This window comes from Prosopis cineraria, unplaced genomic scaffold (genome assembly GCF_029017545.1).
Source record: "Prosopis cineraria cultivar Desert tree isolate PC_DT_omini unplaced genomic scaffold, ASM2901754v1 PC5, whole genome shotgun sequence".
NCBI classification, from domain to species: domain Eukaryota; kingdom Viridiplantae; phylum Streptophyta; class Magnoliopsida; order Fabales; family Fabaceae; genus Prosopis; species Prosopis cineraria.
In genome coordinates this window covers 40,266,985-40,293,235 of record NW_026555336.1, presented here as the reverse complement: position 1 = coordinate 40,293,235, position 26,251 = coordinate 40,266,985, and the positions used below count along the sequence as shown (strand labels likewise).

Below are 26,251 nucleotides of genomic sequence, written 5' to 3'. Positions count from 1 at the left end.
ATTGAAACAAGATAAGAAGCACGTTTTCTTCAGGGTCTGCTTTTTTGACGGAAGAGCCAAACGGTCACATGTTAATAAATGAATAAAGAATGTGCTAGGATTTAACTACTTAGCCTTATATGTACACTTTTATCTAATTAAATTAAAGTATGTATATTTTAATCGGTTGATAATATTAATAATATGAGTTTGTGATAAAATAAATAATATATAAAAAATTTACATATTTTAATTTAATTATAAATAAGTCTCTTAAATATAAATGATTAAATATATAATTTTTTTTTTAAATATAGAGAATAAGATAGTAGAATTTAATGGCACTAGAGTTTCCTGGTCTTTTCTGTCAGTGTAGGTCATAAGTTGGGAGCCACCCGAAAAAATAGGTTGACAAATTCAAGTTCTCTCTCTCTTTCCTGTGGATTAGTTTTTTAATATAAGTTTTTCTTGTGAATTTATCATTATAATATTGGGTTTATAAATTCAGCAAGCTCTTTCATCTTTGAACTTATGCCCAAGACATTTTCAGTTTGGCTTTCTTTCAAACTTTGGGATGCCCTTGCTGTCTGATTTAGACGTAAAACAAACCTAGTCATGTCATTTACTTTGAAGTTTATTTTTTAAAAAAAAAATGCCATTTAATTTGAAAGAATGGGATAATCAGCAAATAAATATTGACGTGTTGGATTGCTTGAAATGGTACTTTTCTTTTCTTTAACTTCTAGTCAATTTGAGATTGAGACAATTGTTTTTGTTTTCTAGCCAGAAAAAAAATAAAGCTCAAAATGATCAAATTTCAACTATATTTTAAGAAAATAACCGAGTTCCGCTTTTTTTATTTGTTAGCCACCTTTTTCTGTTTTGCTTTCTTGACTTTACTTTGGCTCTCCCACATGTAGAGGTTACGAGATAAACTTAGTACAGAGAGGAATGTTCATTAAAGTAAATTATCTCTCATTTTCCTTTCAACCGTTCCATAATCTCTTATAATGAAGAAAGTACACGATCATGTCGATTTTAAAATGTTCATTAAAATTAAAGATATTAATTAATCCGATCTTGATTCTTGAGCCTGAACTTTTATCTTTTGGAAGGAAGTAACAGTTAATAATCAAAAGTTCAATCCTCGTTGATGCCGGTTGGTTGATGCATTGTTCATAACTTCAAATCCATAGGAACTTAATGTGAAAATGTGATACAAATATAATTAGATCGTTAATAATCCTTCACTTAATAACTTCAACTTTTGAGATATAGAAGTTTTTTACACACACAGGAAGACGTTTCAGAAATATGAGATACAATAACAAGTAAAGTGGAAATCCATGAGAATCGGGAATGCACAGATCAGTGCTTCTTCTTGTCATAATTGCTTCATAACTTGAAGAATTGTAAAGAAGATTTTCCATCAAGGCCCCTCGAGATATTGTTTACCCAAAAATCTTTAATAGTAGTTCCCTTATATATTGCTGGGTTTTCTTCTGATAATAATTCCATAATTGGACCGTAAACCTTTGCTGCATTTTTTTCAGCTGTTTCACCGAGATTTATAAAGAAGCTTGCTATGGAAATTCTTGGGCCTATAGGCCTTGCTAAGACCCTGTGATACACACTGATCAACCTGTCATTTGTTATAATCTGCACAATGAACAAGGAAACTGATAAATATTACTCCTAAATCCTCACAAACTGTTTTGGTAGAGAAGCATATCAGCGATTCTACTGTTTGCTGGAAAAAAAAGAGGTCTCATTTTTAATTTTATTCATTACACTCTAGCCAATAATTGTCATTCTCTAAAACCATATGTTAACATCAAAAGCAAAGTAGAACAGCAATCCTAGGTCGTTTGTGTTAGAAGTTAATGCAAAATGTTCTTGATACGGTGCATGAATCTTGATGTAGAAATCAATCCCAAAATAAGGCCTTAGTCATAGCTTCTTGAAATATCGCACTTTTATTTTCTTGTGCTAGTGCTTCATCGTAATGACTCTAGAAATTTCTTTGAAGTACTATATATAAGCTATAGATGGACAAGGCTCTTCGTATCAGTCATATGACCAAAAATTGCCAATGATTAAAATATTATACTCTGCAGTAGTTTTTTTATTCTAGCTTTTATCGTACTTCTTATTTTTAGTAGATTTGAGCAACTAGATGAGAGCCAATTGATTCTAGCTTGTTTGCTTTGATATCAGACCAACTAAACGTTTAAGAATTGCAGACACCCCCTGATTAATGTGAACTGTTATACTTTTTCTTGGGATTCCATTGATACCTCCTTCGCGGTTATGACTATATATGGAGGACAAAGAGATTTTCAGAAGATTAAGTAAAGTGGATATGTACGTTAATAATTACCTGTAGAAGATCTCCAATGTTAACAACGAGAGCTCCATGCACGGGAGGAATATCAACCCATTGATTCTCATGAAGAACTTGAAGACCACCTATCTGGTCTTGCAGAAGGATTGTCATGAAATCAGAATCAGTGTGCTTGGTGACTCCCATAGTCAATTCAGGTTCTGGGCATTGTGGAAAATAGTGACCAAGAAGAAAAAGGCCTTCCCCACAAGCCAGTTCCTTAAGGTAAGAAGGATTAAGGCCAAGAGCCTCAGACATTAACTCAAAAATTGTATATCCCAATTCCCTTATTTTCTTTGAATATTCAATCACAATGTCCCTGCAGGAAGCCAGTAACAATCTCATCATGAACAGTACAAGGTTCAAATTGACCATATGCAATGTAATTGCAGAGTTGATCCTAGAACTTGCATAATCACATTACCTACACACTGCTGGTATTTCTTCTTCTTTTGCTGCGTCAGGAGCTACAAAAAGAGTATCCCTCCAGTTAGCAGGTCGGTCTTTGTTCATGTGAACATTGGAATAGTACCTAACTTTCTTCTTCAAATCCCTCGTGTAAAACTGCTTTCTTATCCCAGAATCTTGTTCATGAAACCGGCGAATTCCGTCGATCATCTCGTCCAAAAGATCATTTGGAATCCCATGATTTATCACCTGGAAAAAACCCCAATTCTGGCATGCACTTCCAATTTTCGCAACGGCTTCAATGTGTAGAGCCGAATCACGGTGTATGCCTCCGAGGTCAACGATGGGGATTGTGAGGTTCGAGTAATTTTCTGAGCTCTCTGTGTGGTTCAAGTTCCCAGAATGGAACATTTGTGGGATCCTTGTGAGCCCAGAATCTAGAAGACCTTTTACTCCAGCTTTTGTATCCTCAAACGCTTGAAATTCTGCGTTCCTATCATAAGTGGTTTCGCTTGAGCCTGTGTTCGCCATACTGCGAAACCCCGCACTTCCGGTTCAATTGAAAGGAAGAGAGAGGCAAATGAGTGATGAGGAAGAAGACGGAGTCAAATCATGGCCATCAATTAAGCATAGGATTTTTTAAAAACTGAGAAGAAAGTTACTAAAATACTAATAATAATAAATAAATTTATATACTTAATTTTATATTTTAAAATATTTTTATGTAATTAAATTAAAATATGTGAGTCTTTTATAAATTATTCTTTCTATAATAAATTTTTATTAATTAAAATAATATATTATAATTCACATGTCATGATTTAATTAAATATAAATATACTAAATATATAATATTAATTTCATAACTTTTGCCCTAATAATAATATGGACAGTCTTTTTTTCTCACATGCATACACACGAAAATTGACAATTACCCATTCAATTGATAAGGACTTTGGGGCTCTGGGCAGCCAAGATTGAAAAATAATCGGGTCTAGACAGAAATGCCTTTGGAAATTGTTCAAATCCATGCAACTTTCGAATGTTGGATTGATAATATATAGTTTTTATTTTAAAATTCAGATTACAAACCTTGATAATTTGTGTCAAGTATCAAGTTGTTCTTGATGATTTTGGAGTTTAACGGACATGAGAATAAGCAAATACTCTCCCATCCCCTTTTATCCATTTTAAGATATATAATATCTTTTTTATGAGAATGTTTGTACAATTTATTATATTTTCAACCCTGACAAATGATTGAATTATAGTAAAAAGAGTACTTGAAATTTTGTAAACCATTTTATTTGATTAAGAGTAAAATTGAAAATGAACTAACTTTAATGACTTTCTTGGTATCCATGACCATGAATTTCAATACTGAATCTTATAAGATGAACTGCATTTATTATAATCTGTAAAAAAATGCAGCTTATTATAGAATTTACATATATAATCAAGCTACCAGGCACTCTTCTTCCTCTCACGAGTTATTTTTGTGGACTGTGAATTTCTATTGTTGGGCTTCTTGTTTTTTTTTTCCTTGAATGATTCGTTTGATCTTAAACATTTGCCACATTTGCTTATAAAAAAAAATGCCACATTTTATTGTGAATAGTGAAAAAACTCTCACGGATGATATCAAACACGACTCATATCATGATTCATTCATATCAACATTGGCAGAAACAAACAAGCCAACCTACAGAGCTAGTTGTCTCAAGTTGTGGATAAAAGTCTGTCCCGTCTCCTAGTGCCGGCTCAGCCTCCATTTTTCTCTTTGATTCCTTTCTCATTTGCTCTCATCACACTGGGCACACCTCAACCCCCACTATATTGTTGTTGAAATTTATTGACACAAAATTATATGTTTAAAATTTAGAAAGTGAATTGTGATGTAATGTGAGAATTTTATGAATTCTAAAATGGAGTGTTTGAATTATTTTTCAAATTATCTAAATAATGAATTCATGATTTGAATTATAAATTTTTTTATTTGAAATTTAAGCGAAAAACTAAAAAGGAATGAAAGGCCAACTCTTATAAGGGTTATATTTTGTGAAATCTAACTTTTTTTAAAAAAAAAAGTGGGGGTAGAGCCCAAGTAAATAAATTAAACTAAGCTAGGGGATTTAAATCCCATACAATCCTTTACCATCAAACCCCTAAGAAACAATGGAACTGAATCAAAGAGAGAAGAGTTAGAGATTCTAGCCTTTGCCAAGGAGTTTGCCACCATATTTTGTTCACACAGAACAAAATTGACCACTACATTCTAACTAAATTTGAGTAAATTCTTGATTTCCAAAAAGACTAAGCTTCTACTAGACTGGAATTCATGGTGATCATTAATTGACTCTACCAAGTTTTTTGAGTCCGATTCAACAATGATTTTCCTATATCCCATATCCTAAGCCAACCGAAGAGTCTTCATAATAGCCCATTCTTCTGCTTCAAACGGGTTGCACTAACCAAAGGTCTTAGAAAAACCCATAATCCACACATTGTCACAATCCTTGAGCACTCCCCTACAACTAGCTCTGTTGGAGTTTAGAGTGACAGCACCATCAGTATTAAATTTCACCCACCCTTGTAGAGGGGGTTTCCATTTAATAGATAAACTAGCAATCTCATAAACATTAGATGAAGTGTCCTCATTCATGACAAAAAATTTCAAATTCTGAAAGATATTTGCTGTAGGATCAACAGGCTTTTGAAATCCCTTCTGAAAGGCAAAACAATTTTGCCACTTCCAAAGCTTCCAAAGTGTTACTCCACAAATGAGACTCTAGCTAGAAGGGAATTCCAAGAAAGACCCCTTAAGATTATGTTCAAACCAGTTTTTCAAATCCTAGTTGAAGAAAGTAACATGGTGTATGCTAGGCACCAATATGCACTAGATCTGTAATATCCTCTTCCTTCTAATTCCATAATTAAATCCCAAGTCCCAAATAATTATAAAATGGGATTATAATAATCATCAAAATATAAAATTTTCATTGATTAACAAAATGGGGACCTCAAGTTTATAAAACTAAAATTATTTTCAAGTCTTGCAATCAGGCAAATCAAAGTTCACAATTACACGAAAGCAAGGAATGATTGCATAAGTGAGTGCATTTATTTAAGAATTTGAAACAAAAGAAATTCTAAAAAATTTTGAGGCATGCACTGCAGCTCGTTGAACATGCACCGTGGTGTATTTGCCTCTGTGACACTCACCGTGGATCATAGCACCATGCACCGCGGCACAAATGCACAAATTTTGACAGTGAATTCTACTGTTAATTTTGACAGCATTAGGGCCAAATTTTAACGCACCCCAAATCTCTGTCCGACGTCTAAATGACGTGAACTAAGGGTCTATAAAAAGCTCTTTTCGAGCCCTAACTAGTAGCATTAGTCTCAGACTCAAATGCTTTTTAAAACATAATGTGGGCACCTTTTTCAAAACTTACACTTTTACAACAATTTTCACAATTTCAAGTGTCCAAACTAAATATCAAGGACCAATAGCCACCAACACCAATATGACCACATACAAATCATCAAGACCAACTCATGCAATGCACCATAACACTAGAAATATTTTTAGATCAAATTTTCACTACTCAACCTCTTAAACTCAAAAACATAGAAAGGGAGAGTTTGCCACAATTTTCACCAAGTTCTCCTAGATCATCACATAATATTCTCTACCCTTACTTGCATTAGTATTTTAGCCCTATTACCATAACATAATCATCAACTCTCTCCTTAGGGCCTAAAATACAATTACAATTTACATTTCACATAATACAAGTAAGTAACAAAAGAGAAATCCTAGTTGACAATCAAAATTGTCATACACATTAGTTTACCAAAATAAGGAGGCCTATTACAAAAGGGATCACGATCTTAAGCCTCTAGGTGTTTTTCTCTATCCACACCTCTTGAATTATTCCCTATAATATTAAAGATAATGAGATGAGTATAACTACTTAGTAACTAAGGTCCGACTAACCTATACTAATGCATATCAGTTAGTTTAAATGCAAGCAGTTAATATTAATACTTTAACCCATGTGAAACAATTGAAATTAGATAGTCGCAATTCCGCTCGCATAATAGCATTTACTTGAAAAACAATGCTTTTTAGTACTTTTCAAATAAAGAGAGTTGGTCACACAAATATTGACAAACATATTGGCAGAGATTAAGACTCAACTTAAGATGTCATCATTATAGACTCAATATAGACAACAAGTGCCTTTACTTACTATATGCATGATCACACCACCCTTATATCCTCTTTATTCCTTTGACACGAAACCGTGGGCTATTACTCAATGAGATAGTCTATATTCTTTGACTTCCCTAACCTAAACACTTGTGAGGGGATTACCTGGCCAAGGCACACCCAACCTACTTATGGATCACGGTTTTCCCATTTCTCATACCATAGGGTGTCATACACCCTAGACTAGCCTCCTCATTGAACGGACAGATAGCTAGCTAGGTTTAAATCTCTCATTGAACCAGTGGGATAGTTCATTATTAAACAAGTGGGACAATATGGATAGAATCAATTCAAGCAAACCATCACATAGATGGGCCTTACCATATGAATTTCATCATCTACTCCGCTTCCTAGGTGAACTCCCACCTCTCAAGATCATGCAATGTACATTCATACCATAACTCACATATATACAGTTTATAGAACTTCACTTTATCAATTTTCATTGAACTTCATCATTACACAATTATTGAACCTCTTAATTACATTTCATGGAACTTCAAACCAAACAAGTCGTTGAACTCCAATTTCACAATCATCGTACCTTACACTTTCAAAATCATTGAACTTCACTATTTTAAAACATCATTGAACTTCTCTTAAACAAAGATTTATGTTACTTTTTAATTTTCAAAATCATTGAACTCTCAATAAACATTAATATGAAAATCCACCACTATTGTTCTCAAGGATTTTTACATCACAAGGTATAAAACTCACAAATTTGATCTAGTAGATTTCCTAACAAATTAAGCCACACTTGCATTTCTTTTTATTTTATATATTTCAATGATAAATCATAAATTAATAAACTAATAAACACACAAAAGTATAAGATAGAATTTTTTCAGTTACCTCAAACCTTTGAGAGGTCAAAGGTTTTACCTCTCAACTACTCACTCCCAAAACTTTCAAGAAGTTTAAATGGTGCCAGTGGTAGTTACACTACAAGCATTTATCATACAAAACATCAATATCTATTTTTGAGCTATTTTTCACTAACATTTCATCATTTCTTAATACTCAAGATTTATTCTTGACTCATGTAAAAGTACCCATAAGACTTTCTAACTTCCTTTAACTCTCATTAATAACATTAAGCTCTTAAATGGGCATTAATGAAACAACATTATTCTTAACAACCAAATTTATGAGAATTTTAGACATTTAACGTCCTCTAACCATCAATCATCATAAAACCATAAATACTAAGTTTACTTAGCTCAAAATACTCCTATTAACTCTATTTAAGTCAATGGATTCAGACCCATAACTTTTATAAATCAAAAATCACCATTAGCAATCAAATCCTAACCTCTATCATAAAGAAAATGGAATAAGAGATAAAGATTTAAGCAAGGAAGCTTGCCTATGGTGTTTATGAGCTTCAAAACACTCCCATAAGTTAGTTTCTTCAAGCCCTAGTAGCTCTTTCATCACGCTCTCGGTTCCTTTTGTTTTTCTCTTCTCCTTTACTTCAGGTTCGTGACTTAAACTATAAAATTCTAACCATGCGTCATGGTGGAAGCACAATGCACCGTGGCGCATGGCACAGAGAGCCTCTTTTAAGCGTGTTGTCACGCATGTGCTGCGACAGACTAACCACGAGCCAAGGCGCGTGGCACAAAATCACTTCTTTCAAAAATTATTCCTCTTCCATTCCCAGGTGACCCAATTCTCTTTTGAATCCACAAGATCAAACAAGCCTATTAGGCCTCTCTGACTACACACCTCACAAATACACTTAATTAGTCTATTTAAACTTAATTAGTCTTAATTTAAAATTAAGGATGTTACAAGATCTGACATGCATAACTATAATCCCTAACAATATGCATAATATCTTCCTCTTTTAAAGCACACCAAGAACATAAGGGGAAGCAACCTGCCTAAGAGTTTTACTACTTATTTGTGGGAAGTCTATTATGATAAGAAATCCAAATGAAGAAGCGAATTCTCTCAGCCCCTTTCCATTTCCAAATTAATTTGAAATTAGGATCAAGCAAATTTGGAAGGGGTTTCTCTACCATAAAATGAGCACTTTTGAAAGTGAAGGATCCATTAGAGGTATCATTCCAGAGCATAATATCACATGCAACAACTTTAGAAGGGTCTATTGTAAAGATGAGTTTAGAAATAACCTAATTAGTCATAATGAGGGATAGAGAGGAGTAGTCCTAAGTTCCAAAGCGTGTCCAGTTTACAACTTTAGACTTAGTTTCCTTAGCAAAAAGTAGTCTAATAACCATACCCTTGATTTTTTTTTATCTAAAACCAGCCATAGATCCTTGAAGAAAGTAATCAATTCACCATTTTTGAGTTGCCATCTAGTTGCCTCTTCCACTAAATTTTTTTGTTAACAAATAAACTTCCATAGAGATAAATCCCCTTTAGCACTATTCAATAAATTTTCCTCAAATCAGAGCATATATTTATTTAGTAATAACTCATCCCAAAGACCTTTATTACCAGTGACTAGCTTCCAAGCAAGCTTTATACTGCAAGCTTCGTTGACTAATGATAGTTTTTTAAAGCCTCGGCCACCCTAAGCTTTAAGAAAAGTTACATTGTTCCAACTGATTGGGTGAAAGCCCTTGGAATAAGAGCTTCCCTAAATGAAATTTTTCTATATTTTCTCAATCTTATTGCAAACAAAAATAGGCACTTTTGCCACTTGCATGGGATACAAAGGAATAGCACTTAAGGCAAACTTAGCTAGAATAACCTTCCTCACCGTAGAAAAATAGTTAGTTTTCCAACCTGTTAATTTAGCCTTCACCTTATCCACAATGTAGCTAATTTTTTTTTCTTGGTTGTTTATCTTCTAAGAAAGGAAAGCCAAGATATCTACCTATCTCGGCATAAATTTTTGTGCCCACTAATCTCTTAATTTTACCTTTCATTTTAGCAATTACATTTTTAAAGAAAAAGAGAAAGGACTTTGAAAAGTTCACTTTTTCTCCAAAGGCAGAACAAAAACTCTTTAGGCACTTCATCATTATTAAGGCTTGTCTTTCCGAAACCTCAACAAAGAGAAGTAAATCATCCACAAACATCAAATGTGAGATCAAAGGACATTGTTTGGTAACATGAATTAGCTTCTATTGACCAGAATCGACAGCATCATTTATAAGGTGGGATGTATACACAGTACAAATAAGAAGGTAGACATTGGGTCCCCTTATCGAGGGCCTCTTTAAGGAGAAAAGAACTCAAATTGGTTAACATTCCACAAAACATTATACGAGACTATTGAAATGCAATTCATAATTAAGGAGATAAATTCAAAGCTCATGCCAGCTTTAATCAAAACTTATTTAAGAAAATCCCACCTCATGCGATCATATGCCCTTTCAAAATCAATCTTCATGGCAAAGAAACCTAGTCTTCTCTTAGTTTTCTTCATGATATGCATGATTTCCTTGCCTTATGATTATATTATCTCGAATCTGTTCGCCCAAGACAAAACTAGCTTGAAAGGGGGATATGATTGAAGCCATACAAACTTTCAATCGTTGATTGATGATTTTTGCAATATACTTATAGTGAGCTGTGTAAAGGGAGATTAGTCTATAGTGGCTCACCAAATCTGGATTATCTCTTTTAGGAATTAATGAAATGAGAGTCTTGTTAGCCTCCTCAACAAACTTACAGAACGAATCCCCCACAATTTCCCAATTAGATCCAAAGAAAATTAGTAGGAAACCATCAAATCCTGGTGCTTTATAGGGACCTATAGAGAACACCACTTTCCTAATTTCTTCTTTAGAAGGGATGGCAGTCAAACTCTCTATAACAGTTAGGTTAATAGTAGGCAAAGATGATTTAGTAGAAAACAGGGCCATGTGAGTGTCATTAACACTATACAGATTCTTAAAAAATAAGATTTAATTTTGGCTTTAAAAAAATAATTCTTGGCTTTTGCACAAATAATAACAATAGTTTGCATTTGCGTAGTTTGCATTGAATAATTAAATACATCATTAGAATTTAAAGTTTTATTTAATATAAAAAATTATATTATTTACTTATTGAATTTACTATTTACTTTTTTTTAATTGATATATTCTTCATTCAATATATTTTGGGATTCTTGTTGCATTGCTTTATAAGTAATAATTCTCATAATTTCTTTCATCAAATATAAAATGAAACTAAAATCAAATGATATTGATGTTTTAAGAGCACTTGTAACGTTATTTGTTGAAAATAAGTAGATCATATAACAACTATATCTTCAAGTTACCACAACAATTGGACCATGTATGCATAAAAGATTATGATAGAATCGACATGAGAATTCCATCTAATGTCTTGAGGCTTCTATAATGTTCCAACTTAATAGATTAAAAATATATAACCCTTATATTTTACTAAGAAAAAATTAAAAGGTTAGGAGGGCCATGGTCCCTACTGGTCCCCCTTTCTTCCCCCTTTCTTCACCCCTAATAGGAAGGGGTGATATATTTTTGAAGTGATAAGAAGAGAGTCCAAAGAAAACTTGAGGGTTTGGGTTTGGAGAATGGAGAAGGTAGGGAGAGTCTATGACAAACTTAGGGTCTACTTATCTCTTTGCATTGATAGAGTTTATTTATAGAGAGGGAGGGAAGGAGGGAGGTGAGATCAGAAGGAAATGTGTGAATTTTTTTTTCATGATTTCAACCATAGGCAATTTAGTAAACTAATACAATTCTTAAATTATAGAAAAGAAATTAAAAACTATAGATTTTCAACATTTAGTGGGACTTTAAGATGATAAGAATAGTTATGAGAGATTTAGTATTGAGCTTCTCTAAATAAATTGCCCTATCTGATCGAGCCTAACTTATCAATTATTACTAGAGCCCGATCCTTGTTTAATCATAATCCCATAAGAAAAAGTATACCTCCCTATTATTTAGTCTTTGTAGCTATTAAGGATAGGGGCGAGCTACACTGTTCATGAGCCACGCCCTTCCATAATTATATGAAGTTAAAATTTCAACTACAGAAAAAAAAAACACCAGCACTTCATTTTTATTTGATTTATCAGTCATGCTTGCGTACATAAATAAATAAACAAATATATGATATTTATACTTCTTGTAAAATATGCCTATATAACATGCTTATTATATATGATAGATATTATATATTATAAAATATATAATTTATTAATTTATTAAATATTTTTATCCATTAACATTAATTTTGAATTGGTAAAAAAAAAAGATGCATGATGTTTATATGTACGTATTAGTATCTTTTTTCTTTAGCCTGATAAATTAAATCATTTGAAATAATACATCATATTTAAGATTTTCCTATGTATACCCAAATTTTTGTTTTAAAAATTATATCAATTAATAATATTTATTAAGAGACACTCCCTCCACTCAAAAATGTAAAATATTTTTGAAAAATTAAATATTAAAAAATATAAAGCATTTTTAATATTTTAAAGTGTAATTATTACCTTTTTTAAAAAGTGCCCTTATTGATAATAACTTTATATTTATTGTAAGATCTTTAATAGGGGTAAATATAAAAAGATAGTGTTGGTTTGAAAGTAAGTAATTACTTTATTGAGAGGTGAAATTTGATTAAAAATGCCTTATATTTTTAAATTGAGGGAGTAGTTATAAGCAAAAGTGGTGGCTTAAAAAATCAACTGATTCTGATTAAAAAAAATTGTGTACATAAGTTTAAATATTTTTAAAAAATAGTTTTATTATTTAATTAATTAGTTTTAAATTACTTAAATTAATAATATTTATTAAATTAAAAGCTCGGCGCCCCCTCAGATTTGAAGTCTGGTTGCCCCTAATTAAGGATGTTTAATGTCAATTCAAATTGATTATACCAAATTTATATAAATTAATTAAAAACCAATTATAAATAAGATTTTGTGTTATTTTTTGTTTGTTTTGACATAATTAATTGATTCACTTTGATTTAGGATTTTGCCCGTTGAAATTGAACCAAACCAAACGAAAACCATATTTTTTATTTCATACATTTTTATAAATTTTCTTACGTTTTTGCTCAAATTTAATTACTCATCTCGTGAATCACTTGTGAAAAATCAAGATTTTTTTTTTAAATAATGTACCATCAAGACTTTTTTTTTGGGTTAAAAAATAACAATTAATAGTTAAAATTATCAATAAATATATACACACACTTGCATTAACTCTAGAAAAGCTCACTAGAAAAATTTGAACTTAATTCAAAGCCAAATCAAAACGCTAAAAAATCAAATCAAACTTAAGAAACCAAGTTTGATAAACGGATTTGTCTGATTCAATTTAAGTTTTTGCCCGAACCGATCCAAAGCTGTTAGCACCTTTTGCTAGTCCAAAACGCAAAACGGGTCGGGTAAGTACAGTCTGCATTGACCAAGACGCGGGGTGCGAAGTGCATGGTCTTCCTCTTACGCTCAAAACGCTAGGGTTTTAGAAGCCATCGAGGTTGGGGTTTTACACATCTTCCTCCTTATATCGGTCTCAGAGATCTGAGGGTCAACTATTTCCTCCTCCACTTCCTGCTAACACTGGTTTGATCTCGCCTGCAATGGCCACCATTGCTCTCCCAATTTCTGGTACAGCAGCTGACTCCAGTGCCCAGAAGAAGGCGGAGGAGAAAGTTGATTACCTAGACCTTCCCTGTCCGATTCCCTATGAAGAGGTCCACCGTGAAGCTCTCAGTCAGTCTCTCTATTTTTACTCTTTGTTATTTCTAATGTTAAGCTTGGCATTGCCCTGTTCTTTTTGGGATCATTGATATTGGGAGAACCATGGTGATTGGTCATATATAGTGTTTTTTCCAAGTTATCAGTTTTATTGCCTTTGCCATCGTCCATGATGACGGAAAAACTGAAGCTCAGACTTATTTCTATTGATCATCCCGATAGCATTTCTGTACAAGTAGCAAGAATTGCATGTTGAATCAAAATGAGGGGCGCGTTGAAGCTTGATTTATTTATTTGTTTGCTTTATTTTTGCGTGTAACACTTAAATATATGCATGCCCGTGAGCAGTGTCCTTAAAACCAGAGCTCTTTGAGGGGATGCGCTTTGACTTCACCAGGGGCCTTAATCAAAAGTTTTCTCTCAGTCATAGGTAATGTTAGTCTTAAAGTTTCAAGATATGAATTGTTGCAGCTTCCAAGTTTTATTGAGTATGGTCTTTTTTTCTGCCAATTCAGCCTGTTCATGGGCCCTACTGAGGTTCCTTCTCCATCCTCAGAAACCCTTAAAATCCCTACTTCTCACTATGAGTTTGGTGCGAACTTCATTGATCCTAAGGTAAGCTGCATTCTACACTCTCTGATTTTTGCGTGGTTTTGTTTAAACGACCCTCAGCGAATGATTTTCTACAGTTGATGCTCATTGGGAGAATAATGACTGATGGGAGGCTAAATGCAAGAGTCAAGTGTGATTTAACGGAAAGCCTCACTTTAAAGGCCAATGCTCAGGTATGCTTGTTCAGTCATACAGAGTTCTGTGGTCTTAAAAATGTTCAGTTTTGACGCGCACAGATTTCTACTGGAACCCAAATTGGTTGCAGATTTGTATATATCTTTTCAACTCTTCTACAATTATTAGAGGCTGTTACTACTTTGATGGGGTGATTTTGAGTTTAAGGTGGTAAATAAAAGTTGTTGACACTATAAATAAAGCTCGGGGCCGTAGAATAGCCAAGATATTTGCACACTGTTTTTGGCAACCAACAACCTCTGTTGTTTCCCCCTTCTCAAGCTTTTTTGCTATATGCTTTTCTTTCTGCTTCAGCATTACCTCTCATTCCTCATGTGCTTGGACAGCTTACAAATGAACCACACATGTCTCATGGGATGGCCAACTTTGATTATAAGGTGAACCACTATTACTTATTACATGTTTCTTTTGGTCCCACTTATGTCAAATGAAACAATTCCTGTTTTAGTTGTGCCTTTTAACTTCCAAGCATGTTTGAGCTTTTTCCGTGGCAAATTGCACAAACCTTCATATTTACAGGGAAAAGACTATAGGACACAGCTTCAAGTTGGGAATGGAGCCTTATTCGGGGCAAGTTATATTCAGGTAGAGGATCTTATTGCTTTGTGTATAAATCTGAGTCCTTCTGTTCATTATAAACTATTTGTTTTGCCCTGGATCTAAAATCAAGGACTGAGGAAATGATCACATGTCTAATTTGAGAACTAGGAAAGTCGTTTTCACACTTTAATGGGAGGGCTAGAGTTCAGTGAGCTGAGCAGGTTCTCTAACTTTGCGTGGCCTTTTCCATTCATAAGACTCAAACTTGAGGCTTTGCTTAAAACAATAAATAACATAGGATGCATGCAAGATAGCAAATAAAGAATTCGAAGAATTTTATAAACTAATTTGGTTCTTTTCCTTGAGCCTGTTAAAACAATGATATCAATGACTGATTATTTTAAGACGTTCCATTTTATATATAATATATACCGAAGGATACCAATTGAACTGTGCAAGGGTTCAATGTAAAAAGTGATTCTATGTAAAGATGACAGCTTCTGAAACAAGAATGATGCTTATATAAGTCCAAGGGGATACACAATTTCTGGAAATAACAACTAATATAGAAATGCAGCATTTTGTTCCATTTTGATACGAAAGTACTACTTATGTAGTTAGATTATGGAATGAATGTCAATATCCCTATTTATCACAAACTGTTTAGCCCAAAATGCTGTATGATTTGAGGGGATCAGTTGTTTTATGTCATCAGAATGTTTACTGAAAGCATTGACTGTCTTCCAGAGTGTGACACCTTATTTATCATTGGGTGGAGAAGTATTTTGGTCTGGTCAGCATCGGAAGTCTGGTATTGGTTATGCTGCTCGCTACAATACTGATAAAATGGTATGATTGCTGAGGGGCAGCCCTACCTTATATTATTGGTTGTTTCCTCTTTCCTCCTTTGCATATTTTTATAATTTTACATTTCTTTATTCAGTCACTTATTTATGACATTTTCTTGCTTTGATGGTTATAACTAGTTTTGCTTTTAATTGATTAACTCATCTCATGGGCACCATTTATGTAACTTCTAATCTCCATTTATATATCTTCTAATCTTTATTCTTATACATGTCTCTATTGATGTTGTGCAAATGTTCTTGGCTTTCAGTAGGTTGACACATAATAAATCCAATGAGCTGTTTTCCTTGGTAGATTCTTTTAGTGTGGGTTGTTTTCCCTCAGGTCATTGGAACTGTCCTTTGATCAAATTGACTCATTTTCTTAGATAGCATGTATGATTTAACTTGCTCATGTACATGTAGGTTGCTACAGGGCAAGTAGCTAGCACCGGAATGGTTCTTCTAAGCTATGTTCAGAAGGTATCTGAGAAGGTGAGTAAATCAAAATGCAGGAGAGAATTATTGTCTTCAACTCTATTTCTCATGCAAAACATATTTTTTAGGTATCTCTAGCATCAGAGTTCATGTATAATTACATGTCAAGAGATGTCACAGCTAGCTTTGGTTATGACTACATCCTTAGACAGGTAACTTTGCCTTTCTGGCATTTTATTCATGTAAGGAACTAATGCAACATGGAGGCCACAAACATTTGCAAAACATGTAATGAACTAATCCCTTGATGCCAATCTCCTACATCTTACTCATTTTTTTTTTATATATTTTGCTTCTTACTCTGACTATTGATATTTTCTACGGCTAATGAACAAGGATCAACTGCTGAGTTTTAGTCAGGTCCATTAGTGGGTAACATTAGTCTCTGTGGTCCCCCTCTTTTTTACCTGTTGCTCCCTGTGGAGAAAATGTAAAAGAAAGAGACACGAAATTATAAAAATGAAGGTAAGTGGACATGGATGTGCATGATGACTCGCTTGGACTTTAAAACATTTTTCTACATGACATTGTGACGTGAAATGATAAAATGTTACAATTATGTGGATCACAGTGTGTCAATGGCTGTTTTCTTGTAATTTATGATTTCGGAATGTTCATTTGAGATTTCAATAGATTTGGTGACGCATGCAATTGGTTGATAATCCTTTTGAACTGATGGTGATTATAAATTGTCCATTCTTAAAGTAGTATGAAGTTGTTTACTATCCAATTTTCTTGTGGTTGTTATAGTGCCGCCTGAGGGGCAAGATTGATTCTAATGGCTCTGTCTCTGCTTTTCTTGAGGAAAGATTAAATATGGGTCTCAACTTCATTCTTTCAGCCGAGGTAAGACACCATTTCTTATTTTCTGCTTTGAGTGTATGTGGAATGGGTAAAATCCTAGGTTTGGTGAGGGTTATCGAAATTAGTTGTACGATGTTGATCTTATATTCCACACACATCCAAACAAGTTTTGTATTGATGATCATATATTTCAGCGGACCATTTGCTTGCTTAGTTTTTGCCTTTTCCTTGACATGTTTTCATTTTTATGCAGCTTGATCACTCGAAAAAAGACTACAAATTTGGGTTTGGTTTGACAGTTGGAGAATAGATTAGCGGACTGGAAGTTTTATTTTAACTCTCATTGCTGGTGCTAGCCTAGCGGGCTTTCTTGCTCTTTTTCATTTGTTTTTTTTTTTTTACTGGGGAATCAGAGAGAAGAATTTTAATGCGGGAAACATCACATGTGTGATCCACAAGTTGCTGCAGAAAATTTAGTAGTCATTTATTTGTTTGTTACTGGGCTGAAGACATTTTATTTGGATGTCGTCTTGTTTCCCTTCTACGGCCTTTAGAGTGATCAGAAATTGAAAATAATTCATTTTGTGATGAGATTCATGTTGTCTCCCGTGGTATGTCATGAGATTCAGTTTTGTCATATTCATACTTTCGTTGCCTTTCCAGTTTCCATCCGCAGTGGCAAAGGGACCCCTGCTTTGATTAAGATTGTCTGGGTATTGCTTTTTGGCTCTTTTTGTCATGTAAGAATGGGGGGTTGGGATTGGGATTGGGGTTAAGTTATACCAACTTTAATGCTTAGTTTGGATGGAGGGAAAATATAAGGGAAGAGAAATTAGGAGAGAAAACTGCCAAAAATGGTACATTTTTTTACTATATTTTTTGTAGTTTTCTAATTTTCTCTCTAATTTCCTTTCCATCCAAACCAAGGTAATGTTTGGTATGGGGTAATGAAAAATATCTTCAGATTACTTAATACCGCCCATCTTGATATTGTAAAATCAGTCCTGGAATTGAAAATTTTCAGATCAAATTGCCCACTACCATATCCCCTCTCATCTCTCTTTGTCGTCATTTTATCTTCTTCCCTTTGTGCTCTCTCAGCATCATGTTTCAGTTCATCGTCTGCTTTGTGAATGGGTTGAGTGCCTGAGTTATTTCGTCTGAAGTCTAGGGACTGAGTGATTTCATCCCTCGTCTTTGGTTACTGCATCTCCATATTTGGCAATAATCCTTTCCTCCGTCTCCTTTCCCAAGCAGAGTGTTAGACGGCGAGAATTTGCCTTGTAATTTGGTTTGATGTTGACTCTCCATCAACGATGAAGTTGATGCCGGCTAGATTAGTGAGCTTGACGATGGCCATTTTCTCTACTTGGTCAAAATCTGAATATTTCATTTGGACTTGGGAAGATTGGCGGTAGTTGTGTCTTTACCCCCTTTTTGTTTGATCTTAATCTTGCTTCTTCGTTTTTTTTTTTTAATTCTAACACTTACCAAACATTATTTCTAAAGCTCATTCCCATGAAAAGAGATGAGGCCCTAAATTAGAAGGTGCAAGCAACTCAGTTTAAAAACTAATACTACATTACTCACAAAATAAAAAACCATAATTGAAATTATAATATTTTTGTTTTGGAAAAATACAGAGAATTTTTTTTTTTTGGCCAATAATATGTTCAGAAGGTTGATATGGAACTTAGTAACTTACATTTGGAAGAAAATATATTTATTACATCAAAAGGATGACTTAATTTATTGTGGTTAGATTTTATTATAAAATAAACAACTTTTTTATTCATTCTTTTTAATAATGTCTAATGAGTTTAAAATTTTTTATTTTAATTTATAGGATGAGTACGAATATCTAAAGTTTTTAAATCTAAGAATTTTGTATTGAATATAGAGGGTTTAAAATTTCAAAAATAGAAGATGCAAGGTTGTAAATTTTAGAGTAAAATGCTCTAGCCACTCTTCTATTTTGCTTTAATCATGCAAACCTTCTTTTTATTTTGAAAACATACCATTTAATTCAATGTTAACTCCGTTAAGAATGTTCTAAAAAAATTCGAAATGCTTATTTTTAAATTAAAATTCGTATTAAAATAAATTTTATTGACTGATTTACCCCTCACCTTGTAAATCCATGAATCATATTATTTTGAAGGTTACATGAATTTCAATAAAAAAAAGTGACCGAGGGGGGAAAAAGGCGGCAGAAACAACGCAAGCGGCAAGACAAGAAGGTACTCAATATTTTCATACTTTTTTCTTTTCTCCCAAGTCAGCAAGTTAGGTTTAAACTTTAAAGTTTAAACTAATATTAAAGGGTTGTTTGGAGGGAATTTTCATATTTTCTGAGGGTTGCGCGAGAGTGGGGAGGGAGTAGATTTCTACCAGCTGATAAGTGCTGGACTCTTTTATGCATAAAGGATATACACTGTCTCCACTGTTGCAGGACGTGGGCTTGATGTACTGCAAATTTTATTTAGGCTTCCAATTCCTCTTTCAATTTCGTACCAAAGATTGAAAATGTATTTTTTTTTAGTTGTCTACAAAAAATAATTTTTTGAAAAATATAGATGTTTAATTAGATAATTCTTATGTTAAAGAGGATAATTTTGGTCAAATTAAAATTTTAAAAGTCAAAATTAACATTCAACTAATGTTTGGATGGATGAAAATAGAATATTAAATATATAAGAAAGATTTAGTAATTTATAATTTAATTTTAAAATAAGTTTATATAAATTTTCAAAATAGAGGGTAGTCTGTATAATTAAAACAAAATAAAAGGATAGGAAATATATTTTACTCTAAATCTCCACAGATGTCATTTTTTCCCCCGATATGAGGGGTGAATAGTGCATTCCCTCGAGCGAGGCTCTGCCACTGCTTAATTTAAATTCCAATTTCAATCCATTCCCTTCAAATTCGTTCCAGTGTCAGACGGGGCCTTTGCGTCTAATCATATTCCATGTACTGGTTCGTTCAAATGAAATAGTTCTTGATATTTGTTCTAGCCTCTGTTTGACGTTGCGAATTCTGAGGAGTAAATTGTAATTTAATTTATTGGATATTTCTCCCTTATTGTTAGTTTTAAATTTTGAAACTACTATACTCAAATAATATTTCAAACAGAATTATTTTTAATTAAATAATACTTGTAGATAACATAGAGAAAGGAAAATTACATATAAATACAATGGATTAAATTATTTACAAATAAGTCTCGCAACATTTAGAAATCACAGTCAAGTTTATTAAAATCAGAGTGTAATTTAAAATTGAAGTACAAGAACAATAATGTCCCTGTTAAAAATACATTACATCTATCCAGTAATTTATAATTATTTCATAAGTAATTTATAACTATCGCTTTATTTTTTATAGCTATGACTTCATGTATCTAATAGTTAAACCGATTATGCATTATAAGTTTAACACTAATTGTATACAACTATGACTTCACATATTTTTAGTTAAACCGATCATGTATTACTAATAAAAATTAATACTAATTGTTTATAACTACATTACCAATAATTTACAATTATTATTTTAATATTTTATAACTGTAATTTCATATAACTAATAGTTAAATTTACCATGCATTACTAATAAAGTTTAACACTAATTATTTATAAATACTTCATCAATAATTTACACCTATGATTTCAACTTTTATAATTATAATTTCATATATCCAATAAATAAAGATAGTATTGCTTTCGCATTCCAATTTCAAATTCTATTACAGTTCAAAGAGGCATGTAGTTTTTAAATTTTACAAAATTTAGTTGTGAATAAGTATGCTCCGTGAAATTATATGTAATTTTTTTCCAAAAAAATTGGAGTGGTTTTATGTTTTTTTTTTAAAATTTTTTTTTAGAAAGTTTTTCCAAAAAGCCTTGTAACACAAACGTTCAGTGTTACCAAATCAAAAGAAGTGGCTAATGGCTATTGCTGGCTTAATTTATATAACAATTTCTTCTTGATGTTAAGAGGAACATAATTACAAGCGTTTTCTTTTTTATTCTTTTTGGTTGACTCTGGATAGAGATGTAATTTTGAATTATCTTCTTAAAGACACCACGTCAACGTTTAAGGTGAAACTAGTGTTGTGAAAAGATTAGTGACATCTCCGTTCAAACAAAAATGATTAGTGACATCAGCCCACTAATTCCATGCCCAATTTCTCTTGCCTCTTTTTTTTTTTTTTTAATTAGAAATTTTCTGTTGCCTTTGTTCCCTCTTTCATGCTATCGTTTATTTTTATTTTTTTTAGTGTTTTTTGGGGCATCATCTTTTTGTTTTTCCCAACACCTGATTTGGGCTAATGCTAAACAAACAAGAGCCCGTGGGTCTCGAATCCAAAATTTAACCTCCCTATGAACGGTCAGGATACATCTTTCCATCAGCCAAGGCCGCCCGATTACCTATTTTCAGCTCAGTCTGTTCCTCACAAAGCCCTAGTTTCGGCCTATTCAGAATCAGTAGCCCGCCGAGCAGGATTAACCATAGTTTGTGCTCCGTAAGTTTCCCATCCTTTCCCAATCTTAATGGAATTTTCCGATTTTTCATCTTCGATTTACTAATGTCAAATCTTGCTAAATCGTTTGAGCAGCAGGTTTGCTTTCTATCTCTAATCGAGAGTCTGTTGTTAAATTTTATCGTTTTTCTGCTGCACATTGATGGTCATTCTTCTTATAATATGTTAAGGGAGGAGAGCTTCTAGAGGAGCGGTATTTGTTATTTAATCTAAAAGATGAAGGTATGTGGACGTCTGAGGTTTCCATCTTCCTTTATTCAATATGATTTATAATTATAATGCTAGAGTGTTTTCACTTCTCCAGTTCAACATTGCCAATCCCACCACTGGGTGCCAGAAGAAGCTTGAAATTGATGATGATGCTAAACTGTAAGCGAAACAATTTTGAAGTGTTCCCTGGCCTTTTGTTCAATTTTATCTCTTGTTCTATTCAAATTTGGGTTGTAATTGTCTTTTTTTGTTTTTCTGCTGCTGTTTCCAATCCGGTAGGTTTTCCGTTTACATTAGGTTGGCAAATAAATTCTGAAGAATGTTAACTGGCAACTACGCCCACTGACTTCTCAAAATGGTACTTCTTAATTTAAACACGGCAAAACTGCGACAAACTTATGTAGGTATTAAAATAAAGCATTGACGACTTATCTCTAGGGGGAAAATTTGTCTTAATTTTATTGATGAAAATACATTAGTAATTTTTTCTAAGCCTTATCTTTGTTCTCAAGATGTTCTTCTTCGTGGATGAGGCTATTTTCATCTAGAACTGGTGACACTGGATAGGTGGTATTTGGAGCGGTTCTTTTAGTTATCACGTGAATATGTGTCGTAGTTTCTAGTTTTTGGGAGAGTGAAGCGTATAGTGGCCGTCAAAGATTGGTATCTATTGTAAGTTGATAAATAATAGTAAGATGGGTTATTTATCCCAAAAAAATGTTTCTTTTGTGGACCATTTATCAGATTAAGAACCAACTGTTTATTACCTCATCATAAGACTAAGGTCAAGCTATTAGGCTAGCTATTGTGGAAGTCTTCAAGAACAGCATTCTTGAAAGAATCAATTCATTCAATTTAATGTATATTTCAATTCAATATATATATTTATGTGTATAAAATTTTTATAAATATTATATATATATATATTTTTAATTTAATGTATATTTTAATTGAACACAATTCCATGGCAGCCGAGCATTTTGGGACAAGAAGATATCACAAGAAGTTAGTGGAGATGCGTTGGGTGAGGTATAATTTTCTATCTTTCTGTTTATAGCTTATCCTTCATGATTGAATACAAATAACTGATTTTTGTTTTTGTTTTTCTTTTTGTTTTTGTTTTTTGCTTGTTTGCAGGAGTTTAAGGGCTATGTTTTCAAAATAACTGGAGGATGTGACAAACAAGGGTTTCCAATGAAGCAGGGAGTGTTAACTCCCGGCCGTGTCCGTCTCTTGCTGCACAGAGGTCAGTGTTTTTTTTTTTAACATGATTGCGTTTGTCTCCTGCTATGTGAATATTGTTTTTTATTTTTTGTTTTTTTACTGTCCACTTGAACAGGAACTCCATGCTTCCGAGGCTATGGAAGAAGGAATGGAGAGAGGAGAAGGAAGTCTGTTCGTGGCTGCATTGTCAGTCCAGACCTCTCTGTTCTTAACTTAGTTATTGTGAAGAAAGGTGAGAATGATCTTCCAGGATTGACTGACATTGAGAAGCCAAGGATGAGAGGGCCAAAAAGGGCTTCAAAGATTAGGAAGTTGTTTAACCTTTCCAAGGAGGATGATGTTCGTAAATACGTCAACACGTACCGCAGAACCTTTACAACCAAAGCTGGTGAGTTTATTAGGTCGTTTTGTTGTTTGATCAAGAACATTTTAAATTTTAATGAGTGTGATACTGTTTAATATTTTGCAGGCAAGAAGGTGAGCAAAGCTCCCAAAATTCAGAGGTTGGTTACTCCCTTGACTTTACAAAGGAAGCGAGCAAGGATTGCAGACAAGAAGAAGAGAATAGCCAAGGCCAAGGCAGAGGCCGCTGAATATCAAAAGCTGCTTGCCAGCCGGTTGAAGGAGCAGCGTGAACGCCGCAGTGAGAGTTTGGCTAAGAGGAGATCTAAGCTCTCTGCTGCATCTAAGCCATCAGTTACCGCTTAATCTCTCATATTCATGTTCAGTCTCCGTATTGTTCCTGTGGGATGAATGAATTATTAAAATGTCATTTGTTTTAAGTAGACTTTATCCTTCTTGCGTTTAGATGAATTATTGAAATGTCATATTAGTTTTGAATAGACTTCATCCTTCTTGAGTTTAGTACTTTTGCGGAGGTAAGCTATATGATCAACTTTTGAATTTTTTTGTTGTATTTGTTGCTGCTGGATTGTTGTTGTTGGAAACTGGATACAATTTTTCATGAGCTGATGGTGATCTGTTCGTGTTCTAATAGGGGACTAGAAAGGATGGAGCTACTAGCGTGACCATACATCTATGGCATCAAGAAATGTTATTTTATCAAATGCATAGTGCATGGCAACTTCAATTGAGTGGGGATCAAAACGTTCGAAATGTTAGTAATAGTATTCAACAGGCTATTGTTTAGCCTGAAGACCTTTCTACAGTGGGGTTGCCAGAGCTTTCTCATTTTTATTTTTCCCAAAATGGAAGATGGGTCTAAAAGAATCATAAAAAAGGCGATACGCAGTTGTGGACTTAAGAACTAGTGAATCATACATCAATCAATAACAATAACAAGCCGACACCTTATAATGGTCTTCCAGTGTACAAATATGAGTTTAACGACCGAGTCTTGGTTCAGCAGATTCCTCATATCTCCAATAACATCAAAATTACTCTTATCTTCAATAACATCAGATCCCTCATGTCTTCTATAATGGTCTCCCTGTACACAAACATCAGTCCGACGACCCAGTCTTGGTTCAGCAGATTCCACACGTCTTGAATAACATCAGAATATGGGTGTACGCTATTGAAGTCTCTGGTAATCCCGTTGACAGCATTTACAGTCACATTTCAGCTGAGCATTTCTAAAACCTCTTTCCCAGCAACAGCCACTACTTCAGTTATTGTTGGGGTAGAGATACAACTTTGCCACAGAAGCCTTCTACCCAACTTCCATGTCCGCCTTCTTCCGTTTTTTCGTTTGTTTTTCTTATGTTGAACTTAAGGGGCATTTTGGGCATTTCATCATCATTCTTATCTTCCCTTGAAAAAATTGAAGTCCTGTGGTTGGAGCAATAAATATCCCGTGTGAAGACTTTCGAGCAATTTTTTCTTGGAAGTATCTTCCATCAATATAATCAGTAATTATAATAAAGGTTGATCACCTTTTAGGATAATAGGATATGGAGAACAAAAAGTATACTTCTTCCGATTAATCACCTGCTTAAAAAATGCGAGCCTCTACTGTTTGCACCAAATTGATTTTCCTATCTTTGACTGGCCGTCCCATTACTGGGAGACGGTGAATGGAAAGACAATGAGACAACATGTGTAATTTATTTTTCTTTTTTCAATATGTATCGATTGTACTTCCAAAATAGAAGTTTTAAAAGCATCTACTGTGACCGAAATTCACAAGGCAAGAACCAAAAAAAAAAAAAAATTAAAATCCCGTTTACTTTAAGGTAGTTAGCCGACAAAGCTTTCAACCCTTTTCACTTTAATATTTTTGAGAAACTAAAACGATAAAGCCTAACATTCAGCCACAGCGAGGCCTGCAAAAACAATGAAAAAATAATAATTTTTTTTTATATGTATCGATTGTATTCCTGAAATAAAAGTTTAAAAAACATCTACTTTGACTGAAATTCACAAGGCAAGAAAAAATAATACTAACAATAATAATAATCAAAACACCGTTTACTTTAAGGTGGTTAGCTGACAAATCTTTTAACCCTGAGAAAATGACAATAACATTTTATTAAAATATTTAAATTTCAATCAAGTTTTCTGGAATATCATCATTTTTAAATTTTTTTAATACTTTTTTAACATTAATAATTTTAAGTGAAATAATTAAATTATTTTTTATTTAAAATAAAAATAATGAGTTCGGTTGTATTTTTTTTATCACAACTTTTGCTCAAGCAATTATAACTTTTGTTTTATGAATAGCAAAAATTGAATAAATAAATTATAAAAAGAACTACTTTAAATCATAACTTTTGTTTAAAAAATTACAACTTTAATTATGTGAAATGAAAAAATTAAGCGAGAAATCATAATTTTTTACATGAAATTTTTCTTACTATTGAAGTTTAAATTCTAAAAATAATCAATTATAACTTTTATTATTTGAATAATAAAAGTTAAACAATAAATCACAACTTCTCACATGAAATTTCTTTTATCATTGAATTCTAAGTTCTAAAAATAATCAATTGCAACTTTTGTTTAAACAATCAAAATTTTTATTTGTAAATCATAATAATTAAATAAAAAATCACAACTTCTCATTTGAGCCTGTTATTTTTTATTTTAAATGAGA

The 26,251-nt window shown here is 33.0% G+C and overlaps 3 protein-coding genes across 4 annotated transcripts; 2 read left to right on the top strand and 1 right to left on the bottom strand.

The window, feature by feature from the left end:
• Positions 1-1,187: 1,187 nt before the first annotated feature.
• Positions 1,188-3,376, bottom strand: LOC129311751 (1-aminocyclopropane-1-carboxylate oxidase homolog 1-like). Its single transcript, XM_054954198.1, has 3 exons — positions 2,787-3,376; positions 2,360-2,681; positions 1,188-1,638 (listed from the first exon to the last, which is right to left on the bottom strand). The coding sequence occupies exons 1-3, from the start codon at positions 3,299-3,301 to the stop codon at positions 1,375-1,377; spliced, it is 1,101 nt and encodes a 366-aa protein (XP_054810173.1). The 5' UTR covers positions 3,302-3,376; the 3' UTR covers positions 1,188-1,374.
• A 10,069-nt stretch (positions 3,377-13,445) lies between these two features.
• Positions 13,446-17,869, top strand: LOC129310991 (mitochondrial import receptor subunit TOM40-1-like). The gene is made up of 11 exons (XM_054952910.1): positions 13,446-13,734; positions 14,068-14,149; positions 14,235-14,334; positions 14,409-14,504; positions 14,853-14,903; positions 15,046-15,111; positions 15,814-15,915; positions 16,338-16,406; positions 16,478-16,561; positions 17,160-17,255; positions 17,467-17,869. The coding sequence occupies exons 1-11, from the start codon at positions 13,602-13,604 to the stop codon at positions 17,521-17,523; spliced, it is 936 nt and encodes a 311-aa protein (XP_054808885.1). The 5' UTR covers positions 13,446-13,601; the 3' UTR covers positions 17,524-17,869.
• A 3,739-nt stretch (positions 17,870-21,608) lies between these two features.
• Positions 21,609-24,187, top strand: LOC129310992 (40S ribosomal protein S6-like). Of its 2 annotated transcripts, none has more exons than XM_054952911.1 (7): positions 21,609-21,741; positions 21,930-21,981; positions 22,064-22,128; positions 22,941-22,998; positions 23,107-23,215; positions 23,309-23,581; positions 23,663-24,187. In XM_054952911.1, exons 2-7 carry the CDS (start codon positions 21,976-21,978, stop codon positions 23,899-23,901), a joined length of 750 nt encoding a protein of 249 aa, XP_054808886.1. In that variant the 5' UTR covers positions 21,609-21,741; positions 21,930-21,975; the 3' UTR covers positions 23,902-24,187. The 2 variants fall into 2 exon arrangements, with proteins under 2 accessions (XP_054808886.1, XP_054808887.1); XM_054952912.1 differs by having other exon boundaries at positions 21,698-21,837.
• Positions 24,188-26,251: the final 2,064 nt, after the last annotated feature.

Coding starts and splice junctions, on each gene's coding strand:
- LOC129311751 (XM_054954198.1), bottom strand. CDS start 3,301: ATGGCGAACACAGGCTCAAGCGAAACCACTTATGATAGGAACGCAGAA. Junction 2,682..2,786: donor GAAATACCAGCAGTGTGTAG/GTAATGTGATTA, acceptor GGCTTCCTGCAG/GGACATTGTGATTGAATATT. Junction 1,639..2,359: donor ACATTGGAGATCTTCTACAG/GTAATTATTAAC, acceptor TTCATTGTGCAG/ATTATAACAAATGACAGGTT.
- LOC129310991 (XM_054952910.1), top strand. CDS start 13,602: ATGGCCACCATTGCTCTCCCAATTTCTGGTACAGCAGCTGACTCCAGT. Junction 14,335..14,408: donor CGAACTTCATTGATCCTAAG/GTAAGCTGCATT, acceptor GATTTTCTACAG/TTGATGCTCATTGGGAGAAT. Junction 14,505..14,852: donor CTTTAAAGGCCAATGCTCAG/GTATGCTTGTTC, acceptor GTGCTTGGACAG/CTTACAAATGAACCACACAT.
- LOC129310992 (XM_054952911.1), top strand. Junction 23,216..23,308: donor CCGTCTCTTGCTGCACAGAG/GTCAGTGTTTTT, acceptor CCACTTGAACAG/GAACTCCATGCTTCCGAGGC. Junction 23,582..23,662: donor AACCTTTACAACCAAAGCTG/GTGAGTTTATTA, acceptor AATATTTTGCAG/GCAAGAAGGTGAGCAAAGCT.